Source organism: Trachinotus anak, unplaced genomic scaffold, assembly GCF_046630095.1.
Source record: "Trachinotus anak isolate AG129_WGS33_773 ecotype Australia unplaced genomic scaffold, CSIRO_AGI_Tana_v1 ptg000031l, whole genome shotgun sequence".
Lineage (NCBI taxonomy): Eukaryota > Metazoa > Chordata > Actinopteri > Carangiformes > Carangidae > Trachinotus > Trachinotus anak.
Genome location: NW_027273882.1, coordinates 6593665 through 6615342, shown reverse-complemented (window position 1 = coordinate 6615342; position 21678 = coordinate 6593665). Strand labels below are relative to the sequence as shown.

Below are 21678 nucleotides of genomic sequence, written 5' to 3'. Positions count from 1 at the left end.
TGTTAATGGTCACTTCATACGGAGGCTCCGCTCCAGGGTCCTGGGTGTGTACCTGGTCACCTTGGCCAGGTACACACTCAGGTGAGTCTCTACGCTTTAAACTGCAAACAATGAAATTATTCCATTTAAAAAAGTGTATTTTATTGAAATCCACAGTTGGTAATACAACAGCTGGAGGTGCAGGACAAAGTCTTGGCACAAAAGCACAATCTGTGCACATTTGTTTTCTTCATTACTATTGGACAGAATGAAAAGCGTCACACAACTGTCCAGTCAGCGAGTTTGTGTCTCCGGAGCTGATTGGATGAATATCATCACCAAAGTGAAGCTAACACGATGAACGATTCATTCATTAAGTCCCGCAACCACATCTGGTCAACATCTGGAAACCAAAGCTCATCTCAGCTGATGATTTAAAACTGCACTTTAATAACAATAATTCCCAGAAGACATTGCTCAGGTGAGCAGGTCCTTCACCTTCTGTCTCCAGCACATCAGAAAACCTACGTCAGTAATTACTTTGAGTTTATCTCAGCTTCATGCATCACTGCTGGGTGGATTCTTGCCTTGTTCAGCTGACACACAGATCTGACTAAAATAAAAAAATAAGGCATTTATTGTTTGTAATTGAATCTCACGTTGTTGACAGCTGCCACAGGGTTTCTGCAGGCTTCACCAAATTACATTTAAGACTTTTTAAGACAGTTTATGATCCTAAAGAGCATTAGGATGCTATTTAAAATCTTGGAAACAGCAGGGACAATAAGGCATACAGTTATTTACTAAGTACATTAATGTATAGACAAATATCACATTTTTGTCCTAACTGCATAAAACAACAATTCCTAGTCATAAAATGTATCAATTATTGTGACCTGGATGTAGATGAGGAGCAGAAAGAGAGAGGTAGGGAATAATCACTTCAAAAATAATTTAAGTTAATTGCTTAAATGTCAGTTTCATAACTAATGTTCCAGTCTATGGCAAGCAAGATCAAATATTCAAGATCTTTTTAAATTAAATATACGACTTCTAATATCTTCTGAGGCTTTTTTAGGAAAGTGAATTCAATGCTTTTTAAGACTTTTTGTAAGACCTGTGCCAGAGCATTTTATTCTCAAGTTTTCACCTCTTTAGCTCTGATTTCCCCCTGAAATTTCCTTATGAGTAGCTTTTTACAGTTACCTACACACATACTAATTTTCTTTACAGATTCATCTGTTACTATTTCTAATAAATTATCAGTTTTTAAATGTGCCAATTGTAAAAAAACAACAACAACAACAACAACAAAAAAACAACTAACCAATGACTAACTATCACAGTCTGTAACCAGGATTTTACTTAGACTTAGACTACACTTAGAGAAATTTGGCAAGAAATCAAATATTAAATCTCACATTTTTTTGGATATTCTTTTTAATTTTTTGACTGTTAACCCTTCACTTACTGTCTGTAAATTGTAGCTACATTTTTTGTCCTAACATGAAGATCTAAACATCAAAAAGTTTACAAATTGTGAAACCAATAATAAACCTGGGGACATTCTGAAGGAGGCATCCCTCAGAATAAAAGTAGTAATTACGTGATGTGATGCATTAAATTGTCACAGCAGCTAAATGAAAATACAAACTAACTGGTTGTCAGAAACATAAGAAAAATACAAACACACAATCTTTATCTCAGGACAACTCTCCTAGTCTGTACTAATTTGCACTAAAATGTAAAATAAAGTTCAGTTTGTCTGCAGATTCAGGTGGATCCACCAGAGCCTGGTCACATCAGGCAGTGGAACAACAAAATAAATCTGTCTTTGCTAAATATTTGGTGCCTGAAGCCTTGTGACATATTGTTCTTGTATTTTGTTCAGTATAATTTACCAGTTTGTTCAGTAACATGTCGCTGAGGATGTGAACAACACTCAGTTTGGTTTCTACCAGGACAGTCTCTCTGACGTCCTGTTTCCTCTCTGTGTGAAAACCATGTCTCTGTTGTGGAGCAGTTTATATGTATAAAATTCACACAAGCGTCTTTTGTGAAACATCTGGTCTAGAAGTTTGGTGACGTAGTGAACATAAGCAGGACTAGTTGGTAAACTGCTGTAGAGTGAGCTAACCGCTAAGGAAGCTGTCAACATGCTAATGAGAGTCAGTCCCTGTTTTCTCTGCACTGGACCCCCTGACGTTTATCAAGAGCTTTCATCATGTCATTCAATAAGGAGTTAGCTTGGTTGCTAATGGGAGTAAGTTCACACATTTCATGCATGCAAAAGATGTATTTGCACCATCATTGTCTGTTAAGCTCACAATTCACATAAAATTCAGCAGCTCTGGTAAGAGGCTTTGCTTTGGTCTGCAAAACTACTTCAAGTTGAACTGGATGCAAAAGTTTTGTGTGGATTTACTTGAGAGCAAACTCACTGATGACAGCAACATTTTTTGCCAGGAACCACAAGACTAGTTGCCTGGCTAGTTGGTGAACTGCTGTAGCTAGCAAGCTAACGTCCTGGAGCCCCTGGAGTTTGGCTCTATTTTCTCTGTACAGTTACTTTCCCCTGACATGTTGTTCACCACTGCGCACAATTTTGTTCAATAAGAGAAGAGGGAAAATAAAGTTCCTCAACACGAATATGAAAATGAAGCTTCTGGTCCAGCACACCTGAGTCTTCGGCCCAAATCGGGCAGATTCTGGCTGCTATCCTCCGGTGATGCTGACGAGGGAACATTTCTGTGTGTGCCAGACTTGGTCCATATGTAGGGGCCATCTATCAATGTGCTGCATATGGACCAGACTTGCAATGTAGACCAGGGCGTATACTGGGCCAGAAGAAACATAAGCATGTGGCTGGATATATTTTGCTATCTGGGTGGCTAACAGGCGTGTTAATAGTCCAATGAGCTTATTAGCTCAGCTCAGTTGCTCAAGGGACAATAACGTCACACAATTCAAAAGATATACTGTATTTGTGCCAGTGGTTTCTGTGTCTTAACTGTCACAGTTGCTCTTATTTTCTTATATATACTCCGACAGAGGGTCTTCAGTAAAACAGGATGATGACACACAGCAAGTGAGCTTCCTCCATTTTCTCAGTTCACTCAGTGTTCAGGGACGGTTTGATACTGATTAATGTATAGGATTCACAGATTCACCAAAAGTTGAACTTGAAAATTCATGTGGATTTCCTGCACACGCTGCAAGTGAAACCACTGATTTTGCCATTTTAAATCCTAGTGTGACCAGCCTTTAATATTATTATTATTATTATTTAAAGGAGCGAACATCTGGCTGGACATCTGGCAGTATTGGTGCTTCGCTCAACACAAGCTAATGAACGAGGGTCTGCAGATGTTCTTTGTCAACCTCAGTCCTGATTCCTGCTCCGTGTATCGTCTGCAGAATCAAACGAAAACCTGAAGATTTACACTGGGCCAGTTGGCTCTTCTGAGAATAACAGTCAATGTCCACTCAAAATTCAGTTGCCTGGACCAGCAACTTGAACTGTAAAATACACTTTGAGGCCAGTTTGGTCCTGGTCCGACTGCAGCTGAAGGCGGATGTCCGTTTGGCACCGGACTAGCTTATTCTGGATTAAATGTAGCAGGACACAGAATTTGGCTTCATCAAGACCAAAGAGAATATGAAAGAGAATGAAGTCGAGATCCTGGAGAAGTTAAAAAAGATGTTTAACCAAACAGAAGCAGGAGGCGAATGAGAACATAATATGGCTTTGGTCCAGCAGCAGTCTGACCTCAGATAAAGAAATGGTGAAACAGGTCATCATTATTCAAAAGTCTGAATATTTCAGGGTTTTTGGCATTCATACTTCCTGAAAGCAAAAAGAAAAACCTCTTCCTTATTCAAAACTCTTATTTAAAGAGTTCTTTCTTGCTTATTTTCCAAATGCAAACCTCGACACTGCCATCTAAATTTGTTATACTTTTGGTTTAAAACCCTCTGGAGTCCGTGAACGTATTAATACTGTCATAACTTCATTTAGATATCATGCAGAGACAAGCTGAGGAAACCAGCTGAAAGTGCTGAAGCGGAGCTTTCACACACTATCCACTTTCTCTGTGTACAGACCATAAACTGGTTTTGAAAGAAATATTTATAGCTGTTAATTAGGAATACTTTCAGTTAATTATGAATATTTTCAGTTTGTAACTGTTAGACTTTCAATTAAAAGGCACAGAAACCGGTTGGGATAAAATCACTATGAAATCACTTATAAATGTAAACAGCGTCTATTATAGTTTAGTTTCCAACATTTTTCCTGCTGTATTTGTGCATATAAAAAGTGAAACAATAGTTTTTACAACCTTAAACGATACCATAGTCATATCACTAAAGATTTGTACATTTTCACAGGCATCTGTGTCATTTTGCATGTTTTTTTTTTTGGTTCCTGACATCTCTATAGTTTGTTTAGTTGGCAAAATGAGAAGTCAGACGTAGTAGCTGAGTTTGCACTGAATGAAAATATACCATGCATGTGAGGTAACGACAGTTTAAAAAACAAATGTAGAGAAAGTCAAAAGAAATGAACCAAAATGAACTGCAGAGGGTTTTAAAAATCACCAAACGAGACTCTCAGCAAGTGAAATTCTGCAGTACTTTTTTTTTCAGTTCTCTTTTTTACTGTTATCATTTTTGAGACTTTCTACTTTTCCTCATCTACCTCTCAGAGACCAATATAGTACGTTACACTCCAAAACATATTTGACCCATGTAACAACATGTAGTAAACAAGTAGAATTAGCCACTTGATTTGCCCTTGAAACATGAAATATGTCATCCGTCAAGTTTCAATCCAAATTTTGAACAAATTTTAACCAAACTTCCAGAAGGTCAAGTCTGACGTTTTTGTCTCTTCAGACAACAGGAAAAACATTTTGTGAAAACTTTTTGAAATTCTGGTTTTTCCACTTAGAAGTCTTTTTATGCACAAATTGAGAAAATATGCATAAAGTCAGGTGGATGGAAACGCACCGTGTAGAGTTAAACCAGGGTCAAACCGAGGTTAAACGTAAGAACTGTGGTCAATTTGGTTCACACGGAGCTGAGTTTAACCAGCCCTCTGACCGAGTCCTCGTGCAGAGCGTCCTGAGTGGCGGGGTTGTAAAGGGTGGCCGGGGTGGGGACAGGTGGGTGTGACTGGGTGTGGAGGTGCAGGTGGGCGGGGCAGGGAAGGGCGCCCTGCGGCGTGGTGCACGGTGTCTCCTCTGGACTGACGAAGTGATGGTGGTGGTGATGGTGGTGATGGTGGAGGTGGTGGTGGCAGTGGGAGTCAGCCGCGGCGTCCCTCAGAGTCAAGACGTCTCCCCCGCAGGATGGCAGGGACGGCTGTGTGGGGGCCAGGTAGGCACAGGGGCCCCCCAGGGTGGTGGTCTTCCCCGGCAGAGGGGCCAGAACCACGGGGTCACTGTGGAGCAGAGGGGTGGCAGCTGCCTGGAGGACGAACTTGGTGCTCTGGATACACTGATCCTGATCACACTGAGAGAGAGGACAGAGGTTTGATTAGTGTGTCTCTGATCATTGTGTGTGTTTTTATCAGCTGCTAAAGCGAAACCACACCCCCCTCTACATTTCAGAGGGAAATACTGACTTTCAACTCCACAGTACTCAACAATTATCTGAGAACCTGACCTACTAGTTGCTTTTCAGATGAAGACTTTTGAATACAAAACATATAATTATATGTAACATTATTCAATGTTACAACTTAAACTACCTAATTAACTACACAGTATAAACAAGTCATTCTCATACAAAAATTCCAAAGATTTTATTGTTTCAGTTTCTCAAATATGAGGATTTGCTGCTTTTCATTTTATGGTTTTCATTTAAAAAAAATATTTTTGAGGTTCAGACTGTTGGCTGGACAAAACAATATTTTCTTAAATTAAACAAACCAAACAATCAATTAATAAATTCCCGGAGAAAATAATTGGGTTATTAATTCATGATAAAAATAATCTGTACGTGCAGTCTAATATAAAATTGTTATAGATTATAAAATAAAATATTTAAGGCATTTATCTGTAAACATGTGGGTAGGAGAGGGGACCAGAACCTGATGGTCACTCTGGCTGAGCTCCGGAGATCCTGTGTGCTGATGGGAGAAACTTCCAGAGGGATCAGTGCAGGACTCCACTGATCTGGGCAGTGAAAGTTCGCAAAAAAACCAAAAAAAACCTGAAGGACTCTGGGACTCTGAGACTGTGAGAAACAAGATTCTCTGGTCCGATGAAACCAAGACTGAAGTGTTTGGCCTGAATCCTAAATGTCTATTTTCCTTCAGACACTCAGACTTGGTCGCCCTTCTGGAAGTTTATCCCCACAATGCTGAATGTGGGGGGATCCGGTGGCCTTGTTATGGTGTGGGGGCAAGTTCCAGAGACTTGTGAAATCAATGCCAAGGTCCACTGAAGCTGTTCTGACAGCACCTTAGTAAGACACTTTGTAGAGCTGAGAGTCAACGATTGCCTTGGCTCAACTCGTGTACATTAACTTGAAGAAGAAAAAACTTCCACAGGGCTCCGATGCAAAAAGGACAAAACAAAATATCTTAATTCCACAGTCTTGCAGTATCCTATTACAGTATTATTCAGAATTCAGTTCTCCCAATTCACATACTGTAGTATGCCAAGAAAACCACGTGGCTCCTTTGTTACCTTTTTCTCAACTTATACAAAAGAAGAAAACCCTGTTTCTCTTAAAGCTACAGTAACCTTCATCACCGTTCTAAAGACAGTTTACATACCGTTGCCTTCACAGAATATACATGAATTAAATCAAATGATTATTAACAGATTTTTAACAAATTACTATTTATCTATTTATTCAATGAGTTCATTTATTTTAACTCAATTTGCATGAACTAATAAACTACTACACATATTTAATGTATTAAACATATACAAATGTATCTTGGCTCACACACACTTCATGTTGATTTGTGTATATATCCATATATATGTACGTACAGTGGTGCTCCTTTCTTTTTTCCCAGTCTAAAATTGTACAAAACAAAAACAACATACTGAAAAACATTAAAGAAATGTGTCAATGTTTTGATTTGTTTTGATTTGAGTTTCTCTTCAGAGGAGCTTAGCAGCTTTTTTCCTCGATGTCCTGATTATTTATATAATCTATCATATGTCAGTATTGATCAGCTGTCACTGGTGCATAGAGCCAGTGGTGGTGTGGTCCTTCACCTACCTTGTGACTGTGGAGCTGAGTGGAGGCGTAGCTGCTTGTGCTGGTCCCGTTAGACTGGGAGGTGGTCTGAGGCGTGTCAGACCGGATCAGACCTCTCCTGTCAATCAAACTGGGACACAGAGAGATGCTCAGTCAGTTTACAGCAAAATTGTACCTCTGTAATTCATTTCCAATTCAAGCATCATGACTGACGTTCTGATGAAAAACATGTTGCCAAAGTGTATTTCGTTTTCTTTGTGAACGTTCGCACTTCGCCGTCACTTCTATGCAGATGATACACTGATGTACTCAGCAGTGAATCCATCAGCAGAATTACGTGTCTGCACACGTACTTCAACTAAACTCTGACAGATACAAACTGTTATCACTGGCCTTGACTTCCTGCGTCCACATATTTCACCATCTCTTGGTTAGTGCAGTCACACTAAACTCTCTGTTAGGAACTTCAGTGTGATGTTCGACTCCAACCTCAGCTTTGAAATCCACATTACTAAGGTCATCCAGTCCTGTGTGGTTCAGTTTTGACTTTCACTGATCATCATACATGCTTTTATTTCTTCTCCACTGGATTACTGCAATAAAAGCCTCTTCAGTGGGTTTCTCAATTCAATGGATGGAAATGGATGTTCAAAAGTTATATGTTGTATAAAAATAAGAAGCCTGTAGCAACATTGGATGCTTCAATTAATCCTCACACTTTGCTATTCCTTTGCTGCTTGACCTGAAAAAAAAGCTTATGTTTGCAGATGGATGTCAGCAGGTGAAGCCAACATGTTAATAAGCTGTCACACACTCACACACACACACACACACACACACACACACACACACACACACACACACACACACACACACACACACACACACCAGCTGGTGATAATCCAGAAACAAACAGACTGTGCAATGAATCAGTCTCCATATGTTTGGCAGTGAAAAAAACCCCCATCTTCTTCTTCCTCTGCTGACACATGCTCTTGTTTTGAAAATCCTTCCTCTCATATCCTTCCCCCAGGCAGCTCGCTCTCTGTCATCCATCATCCTTCATATATTTACTTTAATCTGTGCAGACTTCTCCGTCTCCACACTGATCTCATGTCAGCCCCCATCACCCAATCAATCAATCAATCAAAAATCAAACCATCTTTTTCCTCTCGTCACTACATTTGGACAGAACTGATCAATGACACAAGCCAGTTTAGACTTCAGGAGCACAGGAAGTGGGCAAACATCATGATCATCATGTATCATGATCGTAATGAGAGTATTTTTGATGTCAATATGGACACTTTATTGTGGCCATAAGTATGTGGACACCTTAAACTGTGACGAGGGAGAGCTGTTGGCCAAAGAGGATGGGGGTTGGGTGTGAGTGGGGCTGTTTCCACAGACCAGAGAACAGTCAAAATTTTTCATAGGAACTATTTCTTCAGTAGAAAGTAGTTCCAGACACTGTGTTCTGAGGATGTGAACTGTCCAGAGGAACAGTGACACTGACTCTAGTAAAACAAGCTGCATTGTCTAAACATCATTTTGTATAAAGCTGAACCACAAACTAAATTGATTCACCTCCAACGTATTGGTGAAATTTCAGAGAGAGAGATATCTTACATTAAATCTACCTGTCTAAATGTCCAAGTGACACTCTTTTCAATTTTATTTATTCATTTGTCTTTGTAATTTGGGTGAAGCGACCCTTTAAAGGTCCCATATATTATAAAGGCAGATGTCCATGTGTTTGTGATTATAAAGCAGGTCTAGGTTCTATATTAATACTGTGAAAGTATCAAAGCCTCAGTCCACAGAGAAACACACACAGCCTGTATTCAGAATCTGAGCCTTAAAACCAGCTGACAGGACTTCTGGAACTTTGTGATGTCACAACAAAGCAGTCACCGCTCTCAGCCACGCCCCAAGCCCCTGCCTTGCAAGATTTGGTTTGTGTTTACCTGAAATCTGCCAGAGAAAGCAGATGTAAAACTGCATTGAGATGGTTTCTGGTTCTTACACCACAAATGTATCTTCTTATAGATATCACCAAAGTATAAAATATGGGACCTTTAAATAGCATGCAGCGTATATTACGACAAATGCATAGAAATATTTCTCAAATCCACTCTAATTATGCTGAACTTTGCAGCCATTAAATTTCAGACCAGCTGAGTGAAACTGTTCAAATCAGTTACTTTGAGAAAGCAGCAAGGACAGACGGGAAAGTGTCTGTTGATTGATCGCACAGTTTATCCCCTCAGACGCTGTAATGATGATACATGACAGAGAAAGTCTGTGCATGGAAACATAAGTGCTGACAAGGAGGAGGCCCATATTCTTCTTCTCTGCCAAAGATGAACTGCAGCAATCCATCCAGAGTCTCCTGATGGTTTTTCTGATTAATTTTGCAGCTCGGTTTGTGGCAGCGAGGGGGGGCGGAGAGAAAATGTCTGAGAAGACGAGGACGAGGAGGGAAAAGAAGAGTGTAATTACTTCAAGCAAGGCCTCAGCTGAAAACTGTGCTCATTAAACACAGGGACACACCATCAGCTGAGGGAGGAGGAGGAGGAGGAAGAGAAAAATTAGATATGATAGAAGGTTGATGTTTTCATCAGTTTAATATTTTTAATCACTTGGTTAAGAGACTAAAGCTGGAGGAAACACAGATGTCGGCAGAAGCAGTGAGGATAAAAGTTAGGTGCAAACTATACAATACAAGGAAAATGTTTGTTTTTTACTTTAGCGACACCGTTAGCAGTGTTGCTTTTGAACGACCAACAGCAAAGTCAAGACTTTCTTCCTGAGAGAATTTGTGTGTCGAAGGTTTTAATCAGATTCGTGTGTTTAAAGGGAACATGTGGAAGGAGGAGCTGAGTGTAAACCACCTTTAATGTTTGAAAATGCCTCAATACTTAAAGAGAAGAGCTGTGTGTTGTGATATAAACTCGATTTCAGCCCTGCAGCTGTTTTCATATAGTTTCATACAGTCCATAGTTTTGACCATTTACCACATGCTCTCAGGCAGGTGAGAGTTCAGGTGATGTAGGGACTTCCAGAGCCAGAGGAGGAAAGAGTTATCACACTAAACAAACCTGAAAGACGCTCTGAGACTTTCAGCCTTCAACATAGTCCACTCCTAAGTTTAGTCTTGATATGACCCATGTTTAGACCTGAGTTTAGTCTTGATCGTCCGGGGTTTAAACCTGGAGTTAGTGCTGCACAGGATGATACTGACCTGGGAGGCAGAGGTCCACACAGAGCAGCACAGCAGTTGGTCAAGATGTTTCCATAGCTGTAGGGGTTGTAGTTATCCTTACTCCGCTTGGTAGACCACGACCCTTTAATCTGGACCAGGACCAGGCCAGGACAGAAACAAGAGGGGAATGTTGGTCCAGTTAATGAGCACAAAAATCATGACCAGGTCACTGGTAACCACTCTGAAATCAAACTAGTCCCCTCCCTCCTGGAGCCGTCTCAGGGACCTCCCAGTGGTCCTCAGATCACAGTTCAGGGCTTTTTATACTCACGTCTTCGTTGGTGGTCTGGTTGGAGCTGATCAGGTAGGTGTGGAACCCCGACAGACCAACAATCGACCAGACGGAAAAGAAACACACCACCACCTCCAGGACGGTGCAGAGCAGAGTCAAGGACAAATTCAGGTCTCAACTTTTACTCCAATTTGAAAACATGACAGAAAACCACAGTTTCATTTCACAATCAAACAACATGCAGCGGAGCCACTGAGGCTGACGTCATGTTGCAGGTTGTAGTGTTTTTTTTCCATTAACCAAACATCTTTATGAAAGTTTGTGCTCCACAGAGAGAAAGCAGATGATGTATGTTTTATTCCCTGAGATGAGCTCAGACATTGAATATTACGCTTCTAAATTTTTGTCTGTCTTCCAACTGAAAACCAACTGTGTAGAGGCCCACAGGTGTGACGGAGAAAACAAAACACTCATTTCTGTTTTCAAATCAATTACTTGTGCACGCAGACGAATAAATTCTGCTCTCAAATGACCAAACCTGCCTGAATATAAGACAATATAATTGGCGACATATTTGAAAACGTTGAGGTTGTTTTACACTCGAGAGCTACACGCTGAAGGTGCAACAGTCCATTGTACCCCGTCTGTTTCCTGTCAACTATCAAATAAAGACGACAATGTCATAAAAATGATCAAATAAAGGTTCCCTCAGGCCAACTTCCATAATGTTTCTGTAGTTGTTTGTATGAGAGACAGATTAAGTCTGAGCAGCAGAGGAGGAGATATCCTGACTTTTAGTCTAAAAAAACTGGAGCCTATATTTATCTTTGTCTTTAATTAGTGCCTCCCCGCCTGGTAAACAGCCATGTCTTTCAAACTCCACACCTCCAGTTTGTAACAGACTGTGTGTTAGACATTTTGTCACATCTCCAAGCCCAGACCCCGGTTATTTAAAACATAAAACATCACACAACTGTTTCCACAGGCTGGGCAGGATTAACCAAGACAAGTAAACTGAACTTCACGTATGAAATAAGTGGGTTGACCCTTTAACATTATGTTCTGCTAATCTGTGTGCACAGATGAATCATTCAAGAGCAAAAAATAATTATTTGTGCACATTAATTACTCATTTTAAAATTTTAAAATTTGTGCACCCAAATTATTAAAGAATTATTTATAGAATTTCCAACTTTACCATCTTGTTAGTATTATCAAAAAAGACAGTTTTAAACCTTTCTTCTAGAAAACCTGACCATCAATTAATATATTTTAGATTTGTGCACTGAATCAATTCATTTTGAATGATGATTCCTCTTAAGATTTCACAACCTGCCAGACGAGGTCAAAGTATCATTTCATTTTACAGGTCCCATATTTTCTAAATAATTTCCTCAAAACCTTCCGTATAATTTCCTAAAAAGCAGCTGCTATTTATCTTTTTATTACTTGGATATTTCCAAGAAAGACAGATGCATTTTGGAGCCAATTATAAAGGAAAGGAGTCAAAAAAAAAAAAAAAAAATCCAATATCCAACAGAGTAACAGAGTTTCTGTTACACGATGGCCTTTCTTGGAAAAATCCTTGTAGTTATCAGCTGAATAGCAGCTGATTTTGGGGAAATTAAGAGGAAAGTTTCCAGGAATCGGGACCCGTAAAATAAAGTGTTGCTAAGAAAAATGCCGTCATGAAACCCGGCTTATTTTTATCTTGTCTTTGATTGTTCCTTATTCACATTTGTTTCCTACAGTGTGAACAGATCCAGGAACACTGAAGTGAATGAGCTGGGACCACAGCTGACTGCTTTTAGTTAAAATAGAAACAAACAGAAAACAATAGAAACAGAGCAGAGAGAAGAAGCTGGTGGAGCTGGATGTAAATGTGTGTCACCCTCAGAGAGTGTGACGCGGCTAAAGTTTGACCTTGGCAATGCATTATGGGACGTATTGACCTGTGGTTGGTGTTAGAGTTATTGATCTATCAGAAGCACGCACACACACACACACACACACACACAATTAACCTACAGAGGCACAGAGGACTGTATGGGAGGTAATTAGTGCCTGCGTTTGATTTTCTGTGTCAGCTGTGAAAACAGTATGTGAGCTTCAGCTCTCACAGGGCTGTAGATTCACAAGGTATTTATATAACGTTTTTGTCAGTGTTTGTAACAATAACCCCTAATATTATCATTAACTAATCATTAAACAGAAAAATATACGGATTGATGGACAGATGGATTTCCAAATTAGAAAATGTAATTAATTCATGGTTCCACTGAAACAATAGTCCTGAGTCCTGTTTTTACTAAAATCACAGACAAAAAAATGTAACTTATGTTACTGCCCTCAACAGAAAAACAAGATTTCTATGAAAACAATTTTAAACTTTAAAGGTTTTGAGGACTTTTCAAGACCTTCAAATAGAGAATGTTTTACCCATGACTGGCCACTAAAATGAGGCTTCACACACTTTTATCCACAAAACTAATGATTATTTTGAATTTCTCAGTTACTGTCTTGATAAATTAATCAAACTGTCAGTGGCTGAAATGTTCAAAAAAAAAACTGTGACTTTTGATGTTAAGAAACAAACAGCATGACGAGATGAAGCCACAAACTAAATGCTTCTGTATCATTAGTGGATTATTGATGCGTATGATTTCTATGATGAAGCTTGAAGTCACGTGACCTGAGTCCACTGTGAAAGGCGTGAAAGGATATCTGGCCGGACTGTCCTTCAGTGCGCTCAGGAACCCCGTTCGGTTCGATCCTGCAGAGAGCAGAGAGTCTGTGTTCAAGTCAGTTGGTAATGTAAGCATGTATTCAATTCTCTTTTATTTACTACAGCCAAGCTTCCCCTGGGGCAAATCAGGCGCAGACATAATATTGATTTCCACTACTTTGTTGACGATGCACAACTGTACATTCAGATAGTCTGATACCACCGATGTGTCATCTGTTATGTCCTGCCGTGATGAAATTAAGACCTGGATGTACAATAATTTCCTACAGTTGAATGACTCCAGAGACACAATCATGAATTTGATTCTGCCTCCAGGCCTCACCGCTGGAGCACAACTCCCCACAACAAGCGTAAACACCACCGACAGCACGGGTTCCAGTGATGAGCTGAAGTTGTCGGTACACAGATTCACTGATCTCTAAATTTACATCTTGTAGATCAAAGTCACGACACTCTGCTGGATCTTTTTATAGCTCTGCTGCTAAAAACAGACAACAAGCAGTGTAGTGTTCAGAGAGAGACACGGGTTCATCTCAGACAGTCTGCCGGTTGTTAGAGTTTGAATGTAAAGCAGCCTGAGGCTATGGTTTCCTGACAGTTCAGCCCTGCAGGGCAGGAAAACAACATCAGCCGCCATTGACAGAGAATTAGGTCAATGAGAGTAATGGGAAGGATCAGCCAGCGGTTTTAGATCCAGAAATATGAAAATAAAGGGAAGTTTGAGCCCACCTTCCAGGCAGCTACTGGTTTAACTTTCTATGAAAATCTACCTGCAGTTTGGTGATGCAGACAAGTCTGAGTCAAAACATCCATGAGACCGGGACAAGTTAAAATACCAGTGACGAGAGACAAATTAGAACAAACACAAGACCTGGGTAAGACAAAGTCAAACATACAAAGTAAAAGCATCAAAGAGCAAAATACAGAGACGAACTACAAGTGAGGTGATGTTTAGACTGTGTCAGATACCATGTAAACCTGATTTCTAACAGTACTCTTTTGTATGTGACCGGTCTGATCCAGCAGAGTCCGTATGAACTGCAGCTGCGGTCTGATTGATCGGCGTCAGGAAACAGACTGCAGCATCAGCCTCTCTCTGACAGCCTGTCAATCACCGGACGATCGATGGCCGGGCCTCGATTCATCCATTACACTGATGAGAAGCTGCTGCAGCTACAACAAGCTGGGGTTCTGACACCGAGACGCTGCCGGGCCTCATAGCCTCATACCCAAAAACCTCTGTTACCTGCACGCAAATAACCATAATGATAATAACAATAATAATAATAATAATAACAATAATAATAACAAGATGAAGAAGAAGAAGAAGAAGAAGAAGAAAAATAACGACGAGTTTTACTGAGGAATTGTTACGTTTTTCGACTGATCAGTTGTTAGCTTGAGTTTGTCTCAGTCAAAATGAGCTTGTAGAGAACCTGCTGAGAGACAAACAGCCAGAAGAGGCCAGACTTTTATTTTTGTTGAAGTTGAAGCCGTTCACTTCAGAGCCAGCTGGGAATTAACGGACCATTTGTGATATGAGGAACTCAAATGTCAGAGAGCGACAATCAGCCAGCAGGGATGGATTTATTTTTAGTGTTCATTAAATGTTTATGAACTGCTTATAAATGATAAATAGGAATTCAGTGTCAACACTCAGTGATTAATCACGTTAGTGAAAACATAAGCAGAGTGTCTGATTCATGGCTGTGTTGTGTCTTAACTCTGTGTTTTTAGATGATTTTCTTTTATATGTTTGTTAAGAATTACACATAAGAAGTGCCTGTAAAGAGGCCGTTACCTCTTCTGTGTTTTGTTTCACTTTAGCTCCAGTAAGATACCTGTGTCATTTTGTGTTTGCTATCTAAGTGAAATCATTGTCCTTTAAACAATAAGAGGTGTAAAATGCCGGATTACACCGGAGTTATGTTGCCTCCCTCGCCCCTGGCTGTTAAACAGGAACTTAAAAAGTTGCACTTGAAGGATTAGATAATGTGTGAACAGAAGATCTGACTGTGTCACGTTGTTCAAAGACCTTGTGCAGCAGCTGAAGAGTCCGAGGCGTTTTATGAAGAAATCAATAAGTGAATCACAGTGGAAACAGTGCAGAGGAGGCAGCAGCAGAGTTATCAGTGTTACTCACTGAGGATGACGTGTGTGATGACGAAGGCGAAGATGAAGATGGTGAGGAAGGAGAGCGAGACGATGAACAGGTAGAAGAAGCGATAGTTCCTCCGTCCCACGCAGTTCCCCACCCAGGGGCAGTGGTGGTCGAAACGCTCTGAGGAGGAAGATTCAAGCTGTTTATCAAGAAATTAAACCTGAGGTCAAATCTCAAATCACTTCAGACTCACTCGGGAAAAACCATCACATCGTCCCAAAGGGGTGAACTCGTGTTTATGAAACAATGAGTGAATCTGTATTTCCCTCTTCACTACAAAGAGCTCCGTCCTTCACCGTCTTATCTTTGATTCATGTTAACTCCAGCGTCCTTCAGGAGAATATGATAATTACACAGTCATCAAATGCAGTGGAGCAGTTTTTCAGCCCTGAGTAGTGTCTGCAGAGCATTCAGTCCTACAGCCCTAACAAATCTGTGTGCAGCCTGAGAGACAACACCCAGGGGAAAAGCACACAGGGACGCAGTGCATGAGTCTCAAGGCAGTGCTTTACTTTCCGCCTCCACGAGTACGCGAGGGTGTGCGTGGTGTGAATGTGGTCGTCAGAGGACGCCGGCGAGGCTCCGGTGCAGACGTCCGAACGAAGAAACTGAGAGCAAACGGCTACAAGAAAAACGGACGCTGAGTTTGAAGAGAGGCTGCGAGGAGGTCTGCTGCTCCCTCCCCTCCACAGCTCATACAGCTCATTCATACAGGCACAACACAAACAGGAGTGATGTCACTCAAGGAGGGAGGATTTCCCAGACTTGGGAAAATGAGACTGACCCACACAGTTGTCGCAGAGGCTGCAGTGTGAGGCTCGAGGCGGCCGGAAGATTTTGCAGGTGAAGCAGTATTTCAGTTTGACCGTCTGTCCGTTGATGAGAACCTCTCTGGTGCGAGGAGGAGGTCTGGAGCAGCCCGAGGAGTCTGAGAGACAAACAACACAAACACAAACAGTAACAGTTCAGCTGGTCTGGTTCACACGTTAATGGTGATAATAAGAATCATCTGATAAACCTCTGCAGGTTCAGAACCACCGTCTCCTCTCACACTCAGCATCACTCAGATTATCATTTTCCTCCATTTCTGGACCGTCTGGCTCCATCAAAGGTCAGCTCTGTCACGATGGTTTGATATCAGTCAAATTTATGTGTCTAATTTCGACAAAGTTAAACTCAACACAAAAGATTTAAGTGGAATTACTTTGCCCCTGCAGGCCAATCCTCTGAGTGCGGTAATTCATTGGAGAATAATGGATTTTGCTCGTTTTAAATGCTGGTGTGATCGGGACTTCAGCTCTGCAGTCGTAGATGCTCCGCTTTCTGCAACACGACCGTGTCCGTTGTGTCTTTCTGGACATTTTGCTTCTGTTGTTGTGGTTGTTTCGCATCTATTCAGATCTCTTTGTTGTCCTTGGTGTCTGTGGTCATTTTTTGTGTCTTTGTGGTTGTTTTCTGTCTCTCTGTGTCTCTTCAGGGGCATCATGACCCTGGGCCAGAGCCTCTGAGAATAAACCTTTCATGTTTTCTTGTGTGTCTTTAGTTTGTCAGACAGGAAGTGAGGATGCTGTTTGGAGGTATGCGTCACAGAATGAATTCCTGACCACGGCCAGGATCGGCCTCTCTGTCCTCCCTCCACATCTCACAGTGACGTCCAGCCTCTGCTCCGCTGAGACAAACCCAGACAGAGATCAGTGCCCACGTTAGGTCATCCGACAGGCCCCGGCTCTGCGGTGATTGACAGCTCTGTCGCTGCACAGACTCTGTATCCGCCATGGAAATAAATAAATAAACAAACAAACAAACAAAAAATAATGAGAGGTTTCCATAAATAGATCGGAGCACTGTCACGGTGACGGCTCAGTTTCTGTGGAAACGGCTGATTCGCCGAGACACATTTCTGACAGAGAAACTAAAGAGATGACATGTGACTGCACACACACACACACACACACACACACACTGACTGGAGGAGGTGGTGAGCGGCTTCCTGCACTGACTCACACATCATTAGTGAGCAGATGATTCTGCAGTTGATTTACAGCGTCTTCCCTCTGATAAGAGCAGAACCTGAGCAGACCTGGAGACTCTGAGGAGACGTCAGGGTGATGAAAGGTGACGCTAACGACACAATGGCCAAAGGGTCCGGATGCTAAAATCAGAAGTATGTCATGAAAGGAGATGAAAACTGTCCTCAAAGTAAAGAAACTTTTCTGGGATGTGTCTCTATAATTGAATTCTTTTGTGGCCAAACTACAGAGCTGCAGAGCTGATGTGATAAAACCTCTGGCAGTAGAAATCTGAGGTCCCAGCCGTCGACCCTGAGGACCACCACAAACAAATTCAGCCGCTGCTCCGTCCCCTGACTCCAAAAGTCAAGACTACTGCTGAGAACTTGGGTTTTTATTTTTGACAGTGACCTAAACTTGGAGCATCGTTCACGTCGTCACCTGGATTACTGTAACCGGGGGCGGACTGGGGATGAAAACTGGCCCAGGACCTTTGACCGGGACTGACCCACCGACACAACATCACACACGGCCTGTGTCAACGCAGGACAAATTAACAATGATGATTATGAAAGAGAAACACTTGACCCAGATTTCATGTCTGTGCGATTTTGTGTTTTATGTCTGTGTTTCCATGGTTACCGATCTGCCTCTCCAGGTCGGCGGCCTCATCCGGCGTGGCTCGGGGCAGGACGCCGGGGTCGCTGAAACTCGCCCTGAACAGCATCCCCATGACGAAGATGAAGAGGGCGCCGCCGACCACTGGGATGGCCGGGGTCAGGTTGGACGCCAGGAAGGGACAGCTGCAGACACAAGGAGGCGGGAAAATCAAAACAAACTGAAGACTCTCGGCCAATCACAGGAGCTCTGTGGTGTTTTCAAGACACGACTGAAGAAAAATATACGACAGCTTCAGACTTGTTGTTCCAACCTGTCCTGAGTCTTTGCTGGGAGGATCCAGTCTGTGTGTTTTACTTGAGAAAAGGAACCAGGACACAGATTTCTCAGCTGCAGATGAATAAACCTCAACAAAACACAAAGATCTTGTTTGGAGAGTTGACCTCTTTTACCCACGTCTCAGTGGTTGCTGCATGTCTTCCCCTCGCTCTCCCTGACTTTCCTGTCTTTCTCTCACTGCAGCTTCAGTAATAAAGGACGAAAAGTGCTTAAAACGACAAATATATCTTCTTATGTAAATTAAAACTTCAAATAAAACAGTGGAAAAGTGTAAAATATGGGACCTTTCTCAAAATTATAGACTAGCTTTTTTAGCAGTTGTATCCCTGATCCACCCACAACTAAACTGAAACTAAATAAATAAATAAATAAACACTCTGATGTGAATAAATCTGAATGTAAACTCCTCATTTCTGGCTGTGAGGTCGACAGCTCGGCAGGTAAATTTAGCTCCCATGACGCCTCTGTGGCTGAAACTGAGGAGCTTGTACCTGATGACAGTAAACACGACTCCTCTCATCGCTGCGTTCATGTGTCAGCGTTTTTGTTGTGAATAAATCATGAATCCACTGAAACAAATCACAGCGAGGACGTGCAGAAAAAAACAGCAGAAAACAGCCTGAGATCATGGAGGAGCTGTCAGAGCTGGAGGCTCCACTGACGACATGGACCAGTTACTCTGATATTTCTATTTATTTATGGGAATTTAGAGGAATTTTGGAGCCGGATTACAAACATATCTCCCATGTTGAGTTCTGGTATCTGTATTAAATTTGACTTCTGGAGAAAAAATTGGATCAAAATGAAACCAGGATGACTTCACAGACACCAGATCTATGTGTTTCTTTTTAGATTGTTGCATTAAAATGACTTTTCAAGACCCGAAGAGGTGAAAGAACCCAGTTTGTTAATATCAGGGACAGATTCCTGACTGAGTCGACCGGGTCCAGACCCAAGACCCCGGCTGAGAGCCTCTGTCTGAAGTCACTATCTCTGAAAGTCAAACAACCACAAAGACACAAAACAATGACAATGAGACAAAACAACACAAAGAGACACAAAATAATCGCATTGTGTTGTCATTGTTTTGTGTCTCTCTCAGTCCGGGGTCTTGTGGGGGCCTTCCTGTGTGCAGGGTCCCAGCAGCTATTTACTGACATCGCTTCATATTAGAATATTCAGTTTTTTTAATGTTTATTTATTACAGTGAATAAACAGTGTGATGCTGTTCAGGTTATTGGTGCTTTAAATTGTCTTTTCAAAGGTTTCTGGCCCCCATCAGTTACATCTCTGACTCACATTTGTTACTGTTTGACCTCATGACCACCAGCTGGGGTCAAAGGTCAGGACCTTCAAAGGGATTTTCCCAAACTGGATTTAAATTTCAGATAATAACCCCAGCAGACAGTGTGCTCACTCACTCGAAGGTGAAGAAGAGGCCGCTGGTGAGCAGGATGAGGACCAGGGTCAGGTAGAAGACCCCGGTCTGTCTCGCCATCATGATCCTCCCGTTGCAGTAGAACCGGTTTCTCCCCGGGAACACCTGCCACTTCCTGCGGGGAGCCCGGCTCCTCTGGCCCGGGCAGGAGGACGGCTCCGGCGTCGAGCTGCTGCTGCTGCGGGTGCAGATCTGGTTGTACTGGCCCGGCGGCGGCTGCTGGTCCAGAGCCGCATGGTGCATCTGAGACATGTGTCCTCACAGGTGAGCGGACAGGTAGAGCAGGAAGATTCAGATTCAGTCAGAGCTGTGCGTTCAGGCTCTCCCGATGCGCAGTCAGCCTCCAGCGTGGATCCTCAGGTCCGGGTTTTCTCTCAGGAGCCGAAATAAAAGGAAACCCCGCATTTTAAATCCAAAGACCTTCGGCTTTTATTTTGTAATGTTTCATAAACAGACATCAACTCGTGGGCTGATGCCCGCACACGGGCTCCAGAAAAAAACTGCAAAAAACCCCAAACATTAAAAAAAAAAAAACACACAACACCCCCGCCTCTCGCCCATGCAGCCCCCCCCCTCACATAATCCAGCCTTGATTATCCCAGGACAGTAGCGGATCCGGTTCTGCAGGGGACACAGACCGGGTGTGAGCCGGGTCCGGATCGTGAGACAGCAGCGGCTCCGGAGGTTCAGATGGTCCGTGCTGAGGAGGAGGAGGAGGAGGAGGAGGAGGAGGAGGAGGAGAGCATCCTGATCCTCCGCAGAGCTGCTGGAGCTCCAAGTCCAGGGCTGCATAGATCCTTTACTGGTGAGGATGGACCACTCTGCAGAGAGCAGTAGTTCCTGGAAAGATTCTTCAAAACTATTTCAGTCCCCAGAGAAATTCAGTTTACAGTGACCTACCACTCCGTAGCGTTTGGCTTTGACTTGATAAATAAACCAAATAAACAACATTTTATCGTTATTTTTCATTATTAGTGAATATTCTGTTGACTGACTAACCACTCCAAACTTAACCAAAATAAAAAATAAAAATTCAGACAATCTACAAACAAGCTCTACAGTTGTGACAATAAATAAAAGTAATGCACATAAACACATATTTTTACAGAATTTTTTTAAAGTACTTCACAAACCAGGTACACAACGTTATTATCAATTAGATTATTAAATTCAAATGTTTGTCATTTTAATTAAATTAAAGAAGACATTTATCAATTAGATATGTTTTTGAGCTGATTTGCCAAAAGTTTTGTTGACTGCAGCTTCACGAATGTGAGAATTTGATGCTCTTCCTGTGCATCACCGTGGAAAATTACAGCCAGCATTTCTCACCATTTTCTGATTTTTTCTTTTGACAAAAACGTTTAATGGATTAGTTGATTTAGTTGAGTATTTCCATGTTATGCTGCTTAATTGTTCAATTCACCTTACATACAAACACAAAACTGTTAATTTCATCTAATCTAATTGCAAATTCGAATAGTTTTATGAAGCGGAGTGAGACGTCTTCGTTGCTTCCACCACAGAGCCAGATGTCTTGGACAATAAACGATCTTTGGTTCAGGGTTCCGTCTCCGTGACTCTGTCCTAAACACATACTCGACTTAAAACTGTAAAATATAAAACTCACTGTTTTTGTGCATAAAACAACAAAAAAATAAAAAACAAGA

General features: G+C 41.8%; 1 protein-coding gene across 1 annotated transcript; it reads right to left on the bottom strand.

The window, feature by feature from the left end:
* Window positions 1-124: 124 nt before the first annotated feature.
* On the bottom strand, window positions 125-20958 carry LOC139612164 (palmitoyltransferase ZDHHC14-like). The gene is made up of 9 exons (XM_071467442.1): window positions 19992-20958; window positions 18256-18416; window positions 16389-16532; window positions 15587-15724; window positions 13422-13470; window positions 10737-10839; window positions 10445-10554; window positions 7222-7330; window positions 125-5493 (listed from the first exon to the last, which is right to left on the bottom strand). The coding sequence occupies exons 1-9, from the start codon at window positions 20258-20260 to the stop codon at window positions 5050-5052; spliced, it is 1527 nt and encodes a 508-aa protein (XP_071323543.1). The 5' UTR covers window positions 20261-20958; the 3' UTR covers window positions 125-5049.
* Window positions 20959-21678: the final 720 nt, after the last annotated feature.

Bases quoted from the DNA above. Each gene is read 5' to 3' on its own strand.
- LOC139612164 (XM_071467442.1), bottom strand. From the start codon at position 20,260: ATGTCTCAGATGCACCATGCGGCTCTGGACCAGCAGCCGCCGCCGGGC. The intron at 15,725-16,388 runs GTCAGTCTCATT...CTTCCTCCTCAG, and splicing joins CCTCTGCGACAACTGTGTGG to AGCGTTTCGACCACCACTGC. The intron at 10,840-13,421 runs ATATCCTTTCAC...TCTGCTCTGCAC, and splicing joins CTGAAGGACAGTCCGGCCAG to CGTCCTGGAGGTGGTGGTGT.